The sequence below is a fragment of the Fopius arisanus genome, unplaced genomic scaffold (genome assembly GCF_000806365.1).
Source record: "Fopius arisanus strain USDA-PBARC FA_bdor unplaced genomic scaffold, ASM80636v1 scaffold00006, whole genome shotgun sequence".
Taxonomy (NCBI): domain Eukaryota; kingdom Metazoa; phylum Arthropoda; class Insecta; order Hymenoptera; family Braconidae; genus Fopius; species Fopius arisanus.
Window position 1 is genome coordinate 828003 of NW_011887745.1, and position 14758 is coordinate 842760.

At 35.6% G+C, this 14758-nt stretch overlaps 1 protein-coding gene and 2 long non-coding RNA genes across 7 annotated transcripts in view; 1 reads left to right on the forward strand and 2 right to left on the reverse strand.

Moving 5' to 3' along the window:
- Positions 1–14758, forward strand: part of Wnt2 (Wnt oncogene analog 2) — a 44906-nt gene that overhangs the window by 29232 nt on the left and 916 nt on the right. For both annotated transcript variants that reach the window (XM_011316202.1, XM_011316200.1), the window contains exons 2-7: positions 200–420; positions 11708–11822; positions 11973–12044; positions 12268–12355; positions 13125–13304; positions 13892–14201. In XM_011316202.1, the coding sequence (XP_011314504.1) occupies positions 200–420; positions 11708–11822; positions 11973–12044; positions 12268–12355; positions 13125–13304; positions 13892–14201 (986 nt within the window). The remainder of the gene's footprint in view (positions 1–199; positions 421–11707; positions 11823–11972; positions 12045–12267; positions 12356–13124; positions 13305–13891; positions 14202–14758) is intronic.
- LOC105273647 (uncharacterized) lies at positions 2391–4219 on the reverse strand. 4 transcript variants are annotated; one of them, XR_892920.1, is made up of 4 exons: positions 4108–4219; positions 3206–3560; positions 2848–3126; positions 2391–2765 (listed from the first exon to the last, which is right to left on the reverse strand). It is a non-coding gene; the product is annotated as an uncharacterized lncRNA (long non-coding RNA). The 4 variants fall into 4 exon arrangements; XR_892919.1 differs by having other exon boundaries at positions 3206–3580; XR_892918.1 differs by having other exon boundaries at positions 3206–3350; positions 3431–4219.
- On the reverse strand, positions 7781–10222 carry LOC105273646 (uncharacterized). Its single transcript, XR_892916.1, has 4 exons — positions 10058–10222; positions 9424–9612; positions 9209–9363; positions 7781–7962 (listed from the first exon to the last, which is right to left on the reverse strand). It is a non-coding gene; the product is annotated as an uncharacterized lncRNA (long non-coding RNA).

Sequence of the window (14758 nt, forward strand, 5' to 3'; positions counted from 1 at the left end):
TAGATACATCCCTCCGTGCAGTAAATGGCGGATTGTGCAATTGCAATATTAAATTCTGTATGGAACACGTGGCGGTCTTTTTACCGCACTCGTTCCGTACTGAATATTTTAAAAAATATTCTTTGGGTAACGGCGTTTTATTGTGTATTGCATGATTTGGAAGGAGTCAATTGAATATTAAAGTGGATTTATATTTTAGGGTAGTGGGAGCGGTTGTTGTTGGGGCTGCGGTGTGCGGTCGGATACCGGGATTGGGGAAGAGTCAGCGTGAACAGTGCAGAAAGGCGCCTCACGCGATGCCAGCAGTTGGAGAAGGTGCTGAACTAGGTCTTCGTGAGTGCCGACACCAATTCAGGCATCACCGATGGAACTGTTCGCACGTTGCCAATGACCGGGTTTTTGGGCACGTTGTTGTTGTAGGTGAGTCACACCCTCAATATTTTATCATCTTTCATTTTACAATTAATTATTATTTTTCTCTAGTTCAAATTAAATTTATCTCATTTATTTTTTATTCGTATACGTAGAATTTACGTTCGTTGATAAACGAGAAAAAAATTAATTAAACATATTTATGTTTAATTCATGTATATAAATAATAATTATTTCAATATATTATGTATTATATTATATATTTTATACTCGACTCAAGTATTCATTTTTTTCTGTGTATTCCTCATGTGCACATCTGATTGGAATATTAGTTAATCATGTATTTATTATATTTTTAATTTGTTTAAAGTCCGTCGTACTTGACAATTGAGTTATTGTTCAAATTTATTCAAATTGAGTTTCAATAAATAAATAAAAGAATATAGGAAAATAAAAGAATATCTACACATGAATTTCCGTGAAAATATTAATATGGCTTCTCAAATTCCTTTCAATTCGACATATCAGCTGGAGTGGAAAAATCAATTCAACTTTAGATTAAAAGGACGCAGTCTCTCCATTTGAAATGAATTTTGACGTGTCTGGGAAACAGGTTGGGATGGAAATCCATCACGTGAAAAGCGTGACCGTGGAATGTGAAACGTTTTTTCTTGTAAAAGAGGCGAATAGTGTGCTGTCGTAGGTTTTCTATATCGAATCCATATTTATAATCAACGGGATATTTAGAAGAGAACTGGTTTAAAAACCACTGGCGGTCAATAGTTTACGTATTTCTCAGGGAAGGACAGAATAGTTAACGATTCCGGGAAAACTTGTATAATTATTTCCATTGGGATGATAATATAATATAGAAAATATAATATTCATTTCTGCGCTCTTTTAGAAATTTTACTTCAATTATCATTATTATTATTTATTATTTTAATCACTGATTACCGCAATTAATTATAATTTGACATTTTTACCTGAATTGTATAAAATTGCGGTAAATAATTATTGTAAAATCAATTGTTATTATCCAGTAAAGATTTCTGAAAAGGAAATTAATAAGGATTTTTATAAAATTTTTATTTCGGCGTTTTTTTTTAAATTTATTTTGATTATTGTATTGAATTGAAAAAAAAATCTGGGTATCACAGCTGAATAAACCAGCGACCGAAAACATTACGTGGGTTTTTTAATGGACAATTCAAATTTCTTCCGAGCATTAAATCCCGTGAGTTCTCCATTTGTCTGTGATAATTTTCGATTGGCGAACATTTACGCGCAGTTTGAGTGACTTTTTCCCTCGATTATGATTCTTTAATTACCTACCTGGGAGTTATAGTACGAAGGAATGTTCATTTTAAAATTGAGTCCTCGTTGCAAAAAGAGGATTTTTTTATTTCTTATTTTCTATGGAGATTCAAGTACTAATGCGGAGAGATAGGATCAGGATGGAACCCGGTATGTGGTTGTAGCTTCTACAGTGGTAGCAAAACATAGACACTTCAACGCCCACGTGGTGGAATTAAATGACCCAGGAACAACGGTGTTGATGGCTTTCGAATCGATATGAGAGATTCCACCGAAAACAAAAACTCCAAAACCACTCGTCGCTATTCTCTCACACGAATTGCACAGAAAAGACAAATTTCATTCCAACTGCATCTAGATTAAGTCCAGAAAAGAAGACTATAATTGTTTTTCAATTTAATTTTCAATTTAAATTGATTAAATTAATTAAAATTAGAATTTTACTTCATTGAATTGATGATTACCTATCAGGATAACACGACTCAAAATATTTGAACAAAACACCCATTATTTATTATAAGGAAAAATACATAATAAATTACGATATTTGGTATATAATTGTTAATTACCCCCGAAAATTTAGTTGTTATAACTGTCCTTCAATGTACCAAGAATTTTTAGGAGAAATACTAGGGTGATATCTAATGGAATATGGGGGACGGAGAAAATAACTTTGAACACAGTGGATTTAATACGTTAATTTAAATTTATTGAAAATGGCACGAGGAAGAAATGTCTGTTCAATACGACCTGCCACAGCAGACTAAAAGTGGTCAACGAGACCAAAAGAAAAATCGTCATAATATGAGGAAGGATCCCCAGTCCCTTTGCCACATGACCTCATGGCTTATGTTTATGTCTAATTCCAACATCTCTCTCTATGTTGATACATTTTTGAAACCATAGACTCATAGAAATCAATTCGTAGAAGACTGAGGCTATATTCCAACAATATCGAATTGGGAGTGATCCTTTAAGATTTAAATATAAAAATATATAAATTCCTCAACGTACACAGAAGTAATCCCCAGGGAGCTCAAGCAAATCACCACAATCGACTTCTCTTGGGGATATTCCTTAAAAAATAATGGAGCCCCACAAAATTTTTGCGTGCATAAAGAAGAAAAATTAAACCGGATGAACATACCTGTACCATACCTGATAAATACGTCGAAATTTATACATAGAGGGAGGCAACGAGGAATGTTTTCAATTAGTCTAATTAACGGTACCACTCGACATGCTTCAACTAAAAGCCCCTTCGCCATCGGATCGAGTTTGCTCTCTTTAATGTCTGATGGTTAAATCATTTAGCATATTAGCGACTAAATCCCGATTGAAAAATTATAAAATTATGGAGTGAACGTAATGATTTATTGGTTCAGCATTTATTGGTTCAGATGAGTCGTACTGAGATGATTCAATTCGTTCATTTATCTGGGAAAAAAAAAACATTTCCAGTCGTTGAATAGCGATAAAGTGAAATTATACATGGAATTCGTGAGCCTTTGGGTACCTGCTAATTTATTCTCCAACGAAAATGAAGATATTTGTAGAATTTCTCTGGCGATACTTCACAACCAAGGTATCTCATTATCTCCATTGAATTAAACCAAGTAATTTTGGAACCTCAGGTATTTCGGGTCCTCGATAAGTTCTCCCTGAGGATAACGTCATCGACACCAGCATTAATGGTCTCACCTTATCATTTCACGGAGTATCGAATTTTTTCCACACTCACTTTTATTTTCTTTTGCCACTTTTAAAATCCTCCATTTTCTTTTTCTCTTCATTCATTCTTGGCTTATCCATCTAGAATAACTGGATTGGCCCACACTCGGCATACCATTTCGAAATCTCTCGTCGTCTTTCTTTTTTTGGTTAATCGATACTCAATATGTGACGTACGTCGAAAAATTCATCAGAAAAATTTTAATCAAAGCCTTTCCATAAATAAACAACGAAATATTATTTACGATCAGCAGAAATTCGTCAATAAAAAGTAAAGTCAATTTTTCGAGAATCGCTCAATATTCAGAATGTCATGAGAAATTTATTTTATACACAAAAGTGAAAATTCCCTAAGAATTCCGATAACTTCAATTATTTATTCATAATAAGAATATAATTGTTAAAAGGTCATTTAAGAAATTTTCCAAACGCTATTTAACCGACACGTGATAATTAAAAATCTTAAAATCTATCGTAAAAGGTTCTTGGGTGTCCATTATAACTTCCTCGACGTCCAATAAAAATACGCAGGCGAACCTGTTATAACGCATTAAATAAAACATCATCTTCATCCAATTATTTTTCCACGTTAAAAGGGAAAGGTGAAAAAAGTAATGAAATTCCACCATAAGGATTTTCTCTAGTCATTCCCACAAAATGATTAATAATCAAATAATGTCCTAATACCTGGAGACCTGAATGACCCTGTCGTACTCAATTCATTACACGAAATGTTCATACGATCGAATGTAATAGAAAGACTCATTGGCCAAGACTAATCAACAATTTTTCCATCAGCGTGTCTCTATCACACTGTACCATCCGCTCAACTCGTCGTATGAATATTCAAACTGGAATATATGAATATTTTTAATCGCTATCCGAATGTCGTTTAACTACCGTTTTCATATCTTACACTTGTGCGCGATAGCAACATCGTTGAGAGAATCATGTGACATTCATTTTGGCTCCACGTGTGGATTGCGTGTACGGGTATGGGAATTGTATCGGTTTTCGTTTCTTCCTCCAATCTGTCTCTGTCGGCTTTATCGAACTGCTAATTCGTTCGGCTTGCCCTCCGAGTATCCAATCGGCTCTTGTCGTTTTACATATGCCTAAGTATATAAGAGACATCGTAAAAGGGTAGAGATCGTGAAATAGCTAACGCTATATTTGTAGAGGATGCATTCAATGCCCCGAGGAATACGTCCCGCGGCGAAGCTTTCGTATCATTCCGCCGAGATTTATGTGCCTCAAATTTTTTACTCCTTTTTTATACTCCGTAAATGGCTAATATCATAATTTATACAGGAATTGTGAAATCCATTGAAAACCATTAGAACTTTGAAGAATAAACATTTTTATTCAGAAGATTTTATCTGTTTTGAAGTGAAGATCACGCGATTTTACTCTCGGCAGCGGTCGGAACGAGTTCGGCTCGCTTCGCGGTCATCGGTAAAGCGCGGGACTCCACTTCAAATTTAAACTCAATACTGAGTCCTTAAAACGGATACTTCTTTAAAAATTCAGTGTTATAAATATCACGTCAAATAGACATTGGATAATATTTTTTAAAAAACAAAAAATTTGACTTTATATAGAGAATCGATAAGTTCAGGAATTAAAATATTCACGTCAATATTTTTAATTGCGCACTCGATGATTCTAAAACAATATTAAAACCACATTAAAACATACTAAAATCGGTCATCACTGTAACACAAGATTTGGCAATTAATAACCATTCAAATAAAAATACAACCGTAACGCTGATTCTTAATCTTTCATAGATAAAAAAATTAGATAGCATTCCACTTTCGATTTATGCCCAAAGCGATCGTTGATTTTTTTCCGTTGAAAATCAAGATCGCCATTCATTATCCACCACCTATTATATATCGTCCCTTCATCCTCGTTAACTAGAAACAAATGACACCTGGAGGCGCCGTCGTCGTCGGATCTACGGCGCATGCGCACTCCACCGTCTAGCTTCCGGCCATAACCGATTTCCATCCGCACACGCGGTAGATCGATATCCCATGGGAATTCAACACAGAATTAACCATTACACCTGATCAACGGATTGAGTTATAGTCCGGTGTTTGTCGTATCCAGTAGTAGCTACCTCGGGGCGATACACTCCTTTTATCCTCGTACTCAAAACATTCTCGTGCGTTCGTAAAAACTTAAAAACTTATAAAACATACAACTTAATAAATTAATATATCACGTGAATAATTTCTCTTCTTTTCTCATCGATTAAAGCTACTAACAAGACTCAACTGACGACATCCTTATTAAGACGTTGGATACACGCAGTGAATATTCCAGAAAAATTACGGGTAATCTGTGTGGACGCGATCGTTAAGTCATTTTCCATATGCCAGGGAAAAATAGTAACGGAATTATCTGTGTATCTGATCTGAGTAACTCCTCAAGTTTCAATTTTACTGTTCAGGTATTATTATCCCCATAATTAAAATAATTAGAATCATTGTTCTGTTCTCTCCGTGACATTAACGAGGAACAATCATTTACAGAAAAATTAGAGGTTATCACCTATTATAACTAATTACTCTTTATAAATGTGAAATAATTAATGTATTATTATTTTTTTGAAAATCACGAGATAAATAAAGAGAGAGAATAGAGTAAATGGATAAATTAATGAATGAAAAATAAAAAAATTTTTAAAAGATGTAAAATATAAATAATCATTTGTAACACTCGAATAATTTATTGAGTTCATATATATCTGAGGTACTTTTGCAAGATGTAAAGGAGCCGTAGATCTCACGATTCACTAGACATTTCACAGCGGTGATGCTGTATATCCCAGCGAGACTCCGGGCCCGCCAACCCCCTGCCGACGATCCCGCCAGTACTTCTTGCTCAGATCTCACTCAGGCGTCGGTAGAACACGTGTTTAAAATGTGGTATTGTCAGGATATTGATTATCGTGCTGGGTTCGTTAACGCCAGTGGTTGTTAACACGCTTGTCCTCCCTCCAAAGAGTAACGAAATAATTTCTCAATGAAGTGGATAATTTACACATGCACATATCACCTCGGCGTAATTGAAATTGCGCATGGCAATGATTTTTCAGAGAATTCTATTGTGGAATGCTCGTGGCGGTGGTTCGGAGAAAGGGGGAATTTTTAGATCATTAGGGGTTTCGACGAGCTGAGGGGTCGGGAAATCAAGATTGAGGGGAAGTGAATGAGAAATGCTAAGTAGATTCACATGCTAATACCCACAAACCGGACTTTGAGGTACACCAGGTGGGATTCAATCCGGTGTTCGGGGTGTCTTAATTGTTGTAATTGGTTAATTGTGAGATTGTCTCATCACGATGTGTGATTTGATCCACGGAAAAGGTCCAGAGTGTCTCGTCAGGCTTACACTCTTCAGGTCTTTTAAAGGGAATGTAAACGACGTCATCAATTCGGACATTTAATTACTGAGATTTGTCTAGCGTTTTAAAGTACACTGATAGAAATTTATTGAAATGTCAGGCACAAAGAAATTCATCAGATTTTTTAATTCTGTGAATTTGGATTGAACACAATATTTTCCTCGTGTTAAATTATCATGCCTGAATGATAATCAGAATTCAGGGAAAGAAGGACTTGAATTTTCCCTAGTTTCTAAAATTTATTGTTTATTTATTATCCGATGCCTTGGAAAATTAGAATTGTATGATTTTTCTGTTTGAAATGAAAGGAAATTTGAGATTGGTAAAGTTTGAAGGATAATTTTCTGACGGTATAATAAGAATTTGGAAGCATTCATTATGACAATAACAAATCATTAACATTGCTATTGATGTCAACGGAGAATGTGTGTCCATCATTTGAAGACGGGTATCGTTTTCACGCCATTTGAAGAAGTACTCCTGAATGACCACCTAATACACCCACACACATCACCACAATTCTCAGTGCCCCGGGGTTATATGCATGAAAGTGTTCTTATGACAGATAAAAGCCATGCGAAAAAAAAAATGGTGGCCATTAGTCATGGGGAGGGACAAAGATGTGGTTCCTCATTAGAAGAATCGATTTTTAAAAATGAAACATTAAACAAAAAATATATTATCCCTCATTCATTCTGTTTCCAACAATTTACAAACAATTCTTATTGGTAATTATTAATAATATTTCCTATTTCAGATGAATAAGTACTATTTGTTTAAATTATTTAAATCATTTCAGAGGATTATTTTCAAATGCTGGATTGATTAAATTTATTAAATGATTAATACAATATTTTTTTTAATAATTATTTGTGTGATAAACAATTTATTCATCAATATTTCCCATTTTTTGGTTTAATTGTGAATTATTATTGTTTTACCTGATGATGAGAGATTGATCGTCTAGAAATTTGACCCTGGGAGCCCTGATATTAAAAAGATACATGGATAAAAACCAATGTACATAGGGTTTATGTCAAGGCCACATATTTCAACCTGCGGGTGATGATTGGTCCATGGGGTTTGCACAATATGTTAAATCTCTCGGTACTTCTGGTAATTCCCACCTGCGGAGTACATCAGAAAATATGAAATATATTTCTTCGGCTACTACCCTGCGTTGTAACTTGATTTACAATTGCCGAGAACTGGTAATTAATAACGAGTCATAGTCATCCGTTCTTAGTCTCGTTAAGCCCTTGGAGTTATGACTGATGAGTCTTGTTTCTCATGACCATTGCCACTCTCTTCAGTGACCAGTCTGGACTATTTCTTCCTCTCGAAACTCTTTTTTTATATTTTTTTTTTCAATTCTCCTTTTTTTTCGCGATTAGCTTCTCGATTTATGGAGGAATTATTGTAATGATCTGAGAATAACGCGAAGAATTCTCGTATAATTTTCATGTTCCCTGACCCATCGAGCATTAGCTGCATCATCCTGTTAATGACATCATGCATTCCACATTTTTTTTTCAATCATCGCTACTGAATTGAGTTAAAAATTCAAACAGCCTGTCATTTATTGTAAATATGAGCAAAAATTACAATTTTGTTACACAATTTTTACAGACCATTAATTTGTATTCGTAATTTTTATTCGGAATTTTTTTTTTAATTCTTACCTAAAGATCGGAACAAAACTCGATTGAATTCGCAAATCGCAAATTGGCAAAGCCGATAAAATGGATTTTCAATTCAATTCCATAATTTCCATAATTTCCATAATTTTTTTGTAATGCCGATTTTTTACTGATAAAATCGAAAGATATCTTAAAAAGTGAAATTAATTTTCCCCCGATTAGTTCACCCTCGATTATTACCGTTTGTTGCTCACACCTTTCATTATAAGAAAAGATTAAAAAAATGGAAAAAGAAATTGAATTTATCGAGGGCATTCCAACCGGTCGATTGCAATTTCACCTTCAAGGTTTTCGCCATATTTTCTGGTCCCTCATTTTCTTTCTTTTCATTCCAGCCGACCCAAATTGGTGGCAACTTAATTAAATTAAATATCATCTTGATTGGTCCGCCTCACGTTCATTATCCAAAATGCTAAATATCGCTATCAATTAAGCGAAACTAATTACCAGCTAATTTGATGGTCCAATTCGAGACGAGTCTCACTTCAAATTGCGCATGTCTCGATAATTCCATCTCCCCGAGTAAATCCAAGACTTTAAATTTATCCCAAAGAATTCCCCAATAACGCGCGCAAAATGTCACAAAACGTCAGATAAATTAGCGTTTAAAATTTTTTCGACTTTTCTGTTTAATTTCCAGAAATTCGAGGATAATTCTAGGTCAAGCAAGTACCTGTTAGTTGAATGTGGCATTAACCGGTGAATTCCGCTTCTACTCGTTCTCATCGCGTTTGCATATGGCGCCAGGGATAGAATTTATGGTACAGTATTCACACTCAGACATGCATCCACCTCCAGGCAGTGGATCCTGTCCAGCTGGTGTCATTACTGCAAAAAATTAAATCCAAAAAAAGAAAGAAACATCATCTAAAAATAATTCTTCATTACTGTCAACGATCCTGAAGTGTCTTCCCAGCGGTGTAATTTTTTCTAAATTCCCGTAACGTCAGTCAAAAGGAAAAGAAACTCAGGATGAGTACTGGATTTCCACAGGGGTCTGCATTGGTATTTCGTAAGCTGAGAGACGATACAAGTATTCACTCGTTACCATTAACAACATCTCGAATGCATGCGCATCTATAAAATAAATAAATGTTGACGGGTTTTTTAAGGCGACGGGGTCAATAGTGATGGACAATGTTGTGGGCAGTATGCACCATCCCCGTAACATTTATCGAAAAGAAAGATCATAAATTCCACTGGGAAAAAAGTCATTACAGCCATCAAAATAAATAAACTCATTATAATTGCGGGAGAGGTGCAAAGAAGATAACATCATGTCGCTCATCTTGAAATAAATTGTGCCCTTGAGGCCTCAGCGTTCACCAATTAGCACGACGTCTTGATCAACGACTCGTAGTTTACACAGTATAATACATTACAAACTTATTATCCCTACATTCGTCCCGAGAACGATTCCATATTATTTTCACAAACAGCGATAAAAGTCCCTTGTCTTCCTCGCGTATACCATGACAATGTAAACATATCTTTGACAATGCCGATCCACTGTATCGTTTACCTTTTATTTATCCGTATGCTTCGAAATTTACAGCTCGTATGAATTTATAGAAAGCGATGTGGCTATAAACCTCAGGTAAATCCCTCCAGTGGACTTTACGCGTGTTATATTCAACGCTAACTCAACGAAACGATAAATTTTATCCACCGGAGAGGGTATAGTGAGTCTTTGTAGACACTAAATAGATGTGTACCTCGTTGACCATTGACATAAACGATTGAGATATAAATTCTTCACGAGCTTTCCGCTATTTCTTGGAGGACCCAGCTAGAGGGGGCCTATTGAAAATCAGTAGCGAATTGGTGCACCGGAATGAGGGCTTATTTCTTTGGACTTTGGTGAGGATCTCCGAAATTTAAAGAGATAAATGTTTTTTTATCGGTTTTTTTGGAGTTCTCAATTAGCTCTAGAGAAAAGGTGCTGACAAAAATTGCGGTATTTTTCTTAGATTTCGGAATTTTTTTGAAACGGCGCGACTCGCCTCTTACCGCTCTAAATAGCATAATAATATTTGTGTTGTGAAAATTTTTCAACTTGTAATATCAAATGTAATTCTCCAATAGTCTGATATATCCCTTCTCTATATATGCAATTAGATGGAAAATCTCAAGTCATTACGTGAACCCCCCGAAAAATGATAATATCCATGACTGACACAATGCAATACGATTAACACTGCGCGCGCAACGAGGTGGTACGCGCATGCGCCACCGCTGCGTAGAACAGACATTTAGTTCATAAAGTTTTTATAACGAAATGCACGATTCATCAGAAATGGTAAGAAGACCTGCACTGTATAAATGCGTGTAGTACTGAATGTCGCGTGCTACATAAATTGGCTGGATTGCGACACACTGAATATATGCACAGGGACGAGAGAAATACTGAGATAGGTATCTATGGGCGGCTTATAAATCAGCCAACCGATCGTCCAGATATTGATCTTTTCCTTCAATATATATTCCCCTGTACTCCGTATGCATACGTTTTATTGTATGCAACCACAACTACGGATTATCTGACTCATGTTCCTTCATGATCTCACCCACAATAATTTTCTGCACTTAAAGCGTTTATTTTCAAAGTGTAATGTATAGTGGAGTATTTTTCAAAAGAATTGTTTCGCCAGTTTTTTCACCGTCCATCTGGTTAATTCAGGTCTTTGAATTATGCAAGCTGACAGGTTGTTGACGGAGGCGTGGGACTGAAAAAAAAAGTGTGTGGAATAAAAGAATTATGAATGGTATAGGGGAATGAAGGTATATATTTTTCAAAATAAACAAATATGAATGAAATGCTGGGGAGAATAAGGAGAACAGTAACTCATATGTCGTACCGCAAATGAGTTGAAAGCTCTCAACGGGTAATTAATTGGAGTCGCACGCATATCCATATTCACTGCAGATTATATGGAACCGCAGATTTAATTTAATGCGAAAGATATAAAGTGGGCATGTATGAAGTTGTGGACTCTTATGATAGAGAAGACATTCAAAAAAACATTTTTGACATTTTGTCAAAAAATTACTTCAAATATGAATAATGAAAAATGCCGCAATGCCGGGATCTTCAACTTCCATTGAAGATTGATTAGTAAAAATTCGTGGATTTCTACAAAATAGAAACTAACATTTTTTTTTTTAATTGCAGGTAGCAGGGAAGCAGCTTTTACATACGCGATAAGCTCTGCGGGGGTAACATACGCAATAACCGCAGCTTGTAGCCGAGGGAATATCACAGCATGCGGTTGCGAACCTGCCGTAAGGTAAACCCAACACCCTCTCTCTCACCATTCCCACATTGTAATCCTTCAATTTCATGTAAACATTCGCGTTTTGAATTTCTTCAATTTTCCTTTCTCACTCTTTCGAAATCACAACCGCAAGTGCAATTTTATTTTTTTTATTATTTTCAGAACGAGAAAATCATTACCACCGAATGGATGGGAATGGGGTGGATGCAGCGCCGATGTAACATATGGAATGAAGTAAATAAACTTTTGTTTATCATTTATTTATTAACGCTGAATTTATAGAAAGATTATTGGAGTCACCACCGAAAAATCAGACGTTTAGAAAAATTTCAATTGTGCTTGATTCATAAAGTTAAAGCCGAAGTTTTTCGAATGTTGAATGAACTTTTAAAATTGCACATAATTAACTCGCGAGATTAATAAATCATCGTTATTTATTGAATGTTTTTAACATTAGGTTCGCGCGTAGGTTTCTGGATGCCCGGGAAGTGGAAGGCGATGCCCGAAGTCTCATGAATCTCCACAACAACAAAGCCGGAAGAAAGGTGAGTCAACCGAATATTTTCAATCATTAATAAATAATGAAATAATTGCACAACGAAAAATCCTTTCATATTCATCCACCGAAAACCCCACGGATCCACCAAAAATGACAAATTGAATCTCAACCACAATTTACCTTGAATTATAGAAAGTCCAGTGACAGTTTGATTCGTAAAGATTAGATAAGCTATCGAATCGCTGAAAGGACTCGCTATCGAGATTTATCTCACATCCGGTTTTGCCCATACATTTGCCCAATTAGCGATCGCAAGGTATCAATGACAATTTTCTATGATCTATTCAACGATTTCTCTGGGATTAGAATGTTCAGATGGTATTCAACACATGCGTAATAACAGGTGTAATATCACTCTGGAATATATCTCTGAAATCCATTCATCGAGTATCAATAGTCGACATCGCAAACTGCCTGTGTATTAGATGTGTATTAGTCAGGTATTAGTCATGTAACTGGCCTGAGGCAATAGATCGGAACGATAGTATTTCCGTTTTCAGTCTCATTAAACCTAAACAAATCAAATTTTATTTTCCGACGATTTATTAACGCAAATTCAGATTTAAATCTCAACTTCACTAGAGATGGTGATGAACCATAATTTATGGATTTTGGGATTTGGAATTTATATTGTTAGCTTACAAAAAAATCCTATCCACAATTTCCACCTCGCGATTCCGCAAAAAAAAATCAAATTTATTGTTTGATTTCGTTTTCTCAATTAGTGTTGTAGTGGATTATCCGATTTGTTTCAGATTGTGAAATCATTACTTCAGACAGAATGCAAGTGCCATGGTGTATCTGGTTCGTGTACTGTGAGGACATGTTGGAGAACATTACCTAGCTTTCGACAGATTGGTGATGCCCTGATGAAAAAGTATTATCGTGCGAGGCCAGTGATTGCCGTAACACCTCCAGCTGCTCCAACGCTACAGGTGAACAGTCGAATAAAGAGAAAAAAAGATAACATTCTATTTAAAAATATAATAAATATTATAATTTAATTAATCGTTCAACGAATGAATATTACTCAGGAAGTTTTATTTTTGTATACATCTGAAATATTATTTTTCATACTACTGAAATTTTTCTTTATGAGAAAATGTGAGGAGAGAGTAAGTCATTAATTTAGATTTATCTCCATTTTGCCAGTTTTTTGTACGACACTGTTCTCATCTGGATAACCTCGTGGGCGTCGCATTTAATTTTAAATATGTAAATAAGCTAGTGCACAATTCCGAATATACTGTCTTCTGACATTTGAGTACTCCATGCAAAAAAGGATTTCGCTTACTCGAGAATAACTCATACCGATAAATTCATAGCACGTAGTTATAAATGCAGTTAAACCGTTATTTATTCATCATGAGGATCGAAAGAAATGACTAGCTCATGTACACCAACGCGATTTATTTTCTCCATGCACTTTAATTTTTTTTGTGTTCATAGAAATGGAGATGACAATGAGAAAAAAGTGAAATAAGTCGTGTAGTTAATGGAGTCTGATTTTTTCTGATCTCAGGAATCGGATTATACGGACCAATCGGCGATCAGGGTAGTGCCGATTCTGGGCAATGATGCCAAGACTCAGGGAAATTCTGATGACACGTCAAATAGTCAGACTCAGAGAGGCGCACCGAAGAAATCGGGGAAACCCAGAAGGCCGCACCTAATCCTCAAACGATCAAAAGTCAATGGGGGTATGGGTCAAAAAAGGATACCCAAACGAAGTGAACTCGTGTTTCTTCAGCAATCACCCAATTATTGCGAGGCTGATCTGACACAGGGGAGTCTTGGGACCGTGGGGAGGGGATGCAATCGCACAAGTAAAGGTAATTGAAAGTAATTACAAAGACGAATTCATCTTCCCATTTCAATTTTATAGATGTTACATAAAACTAAAAACTAAGTGATGAAATTTCATTTTCAATTTTTGGAATTACGTCGACCCAATAAGACCCACGAAATTTTAAAATAAATTTTTTCAAAATCTTTTTGGTTAATTTGGTGGCAATTCAAATTATTAAGCACATAAATTGTTTAGCTATCAATATTCATGGGTGGCGGAAAAAATATCCCCGGAAAAAATATCCCCCCAATCATACATTTCATTTCTGTCACCCTTTTTTTTATGTACATATTTTTCCAGAGGTGGGGGGGCGTAGAGGGGGGTCCAGGGGCGCAGCCCCTGGCGGGGTCGAGGGGCGGAGCCCCCGTGGGGTGCAGGGGCGAAGCCCCCTCCCACTCCCCACATATCACATTAAATGAAAATTTGAGAAAAGGAAAAAAGATTTTTTTTTTCATGGGGAATCGAACCCTTAACCCTTTTATATGTCATAATAAATAAAGAAATTTTTTTCTAAAATGCATTTTGTAAATTATTAAAATT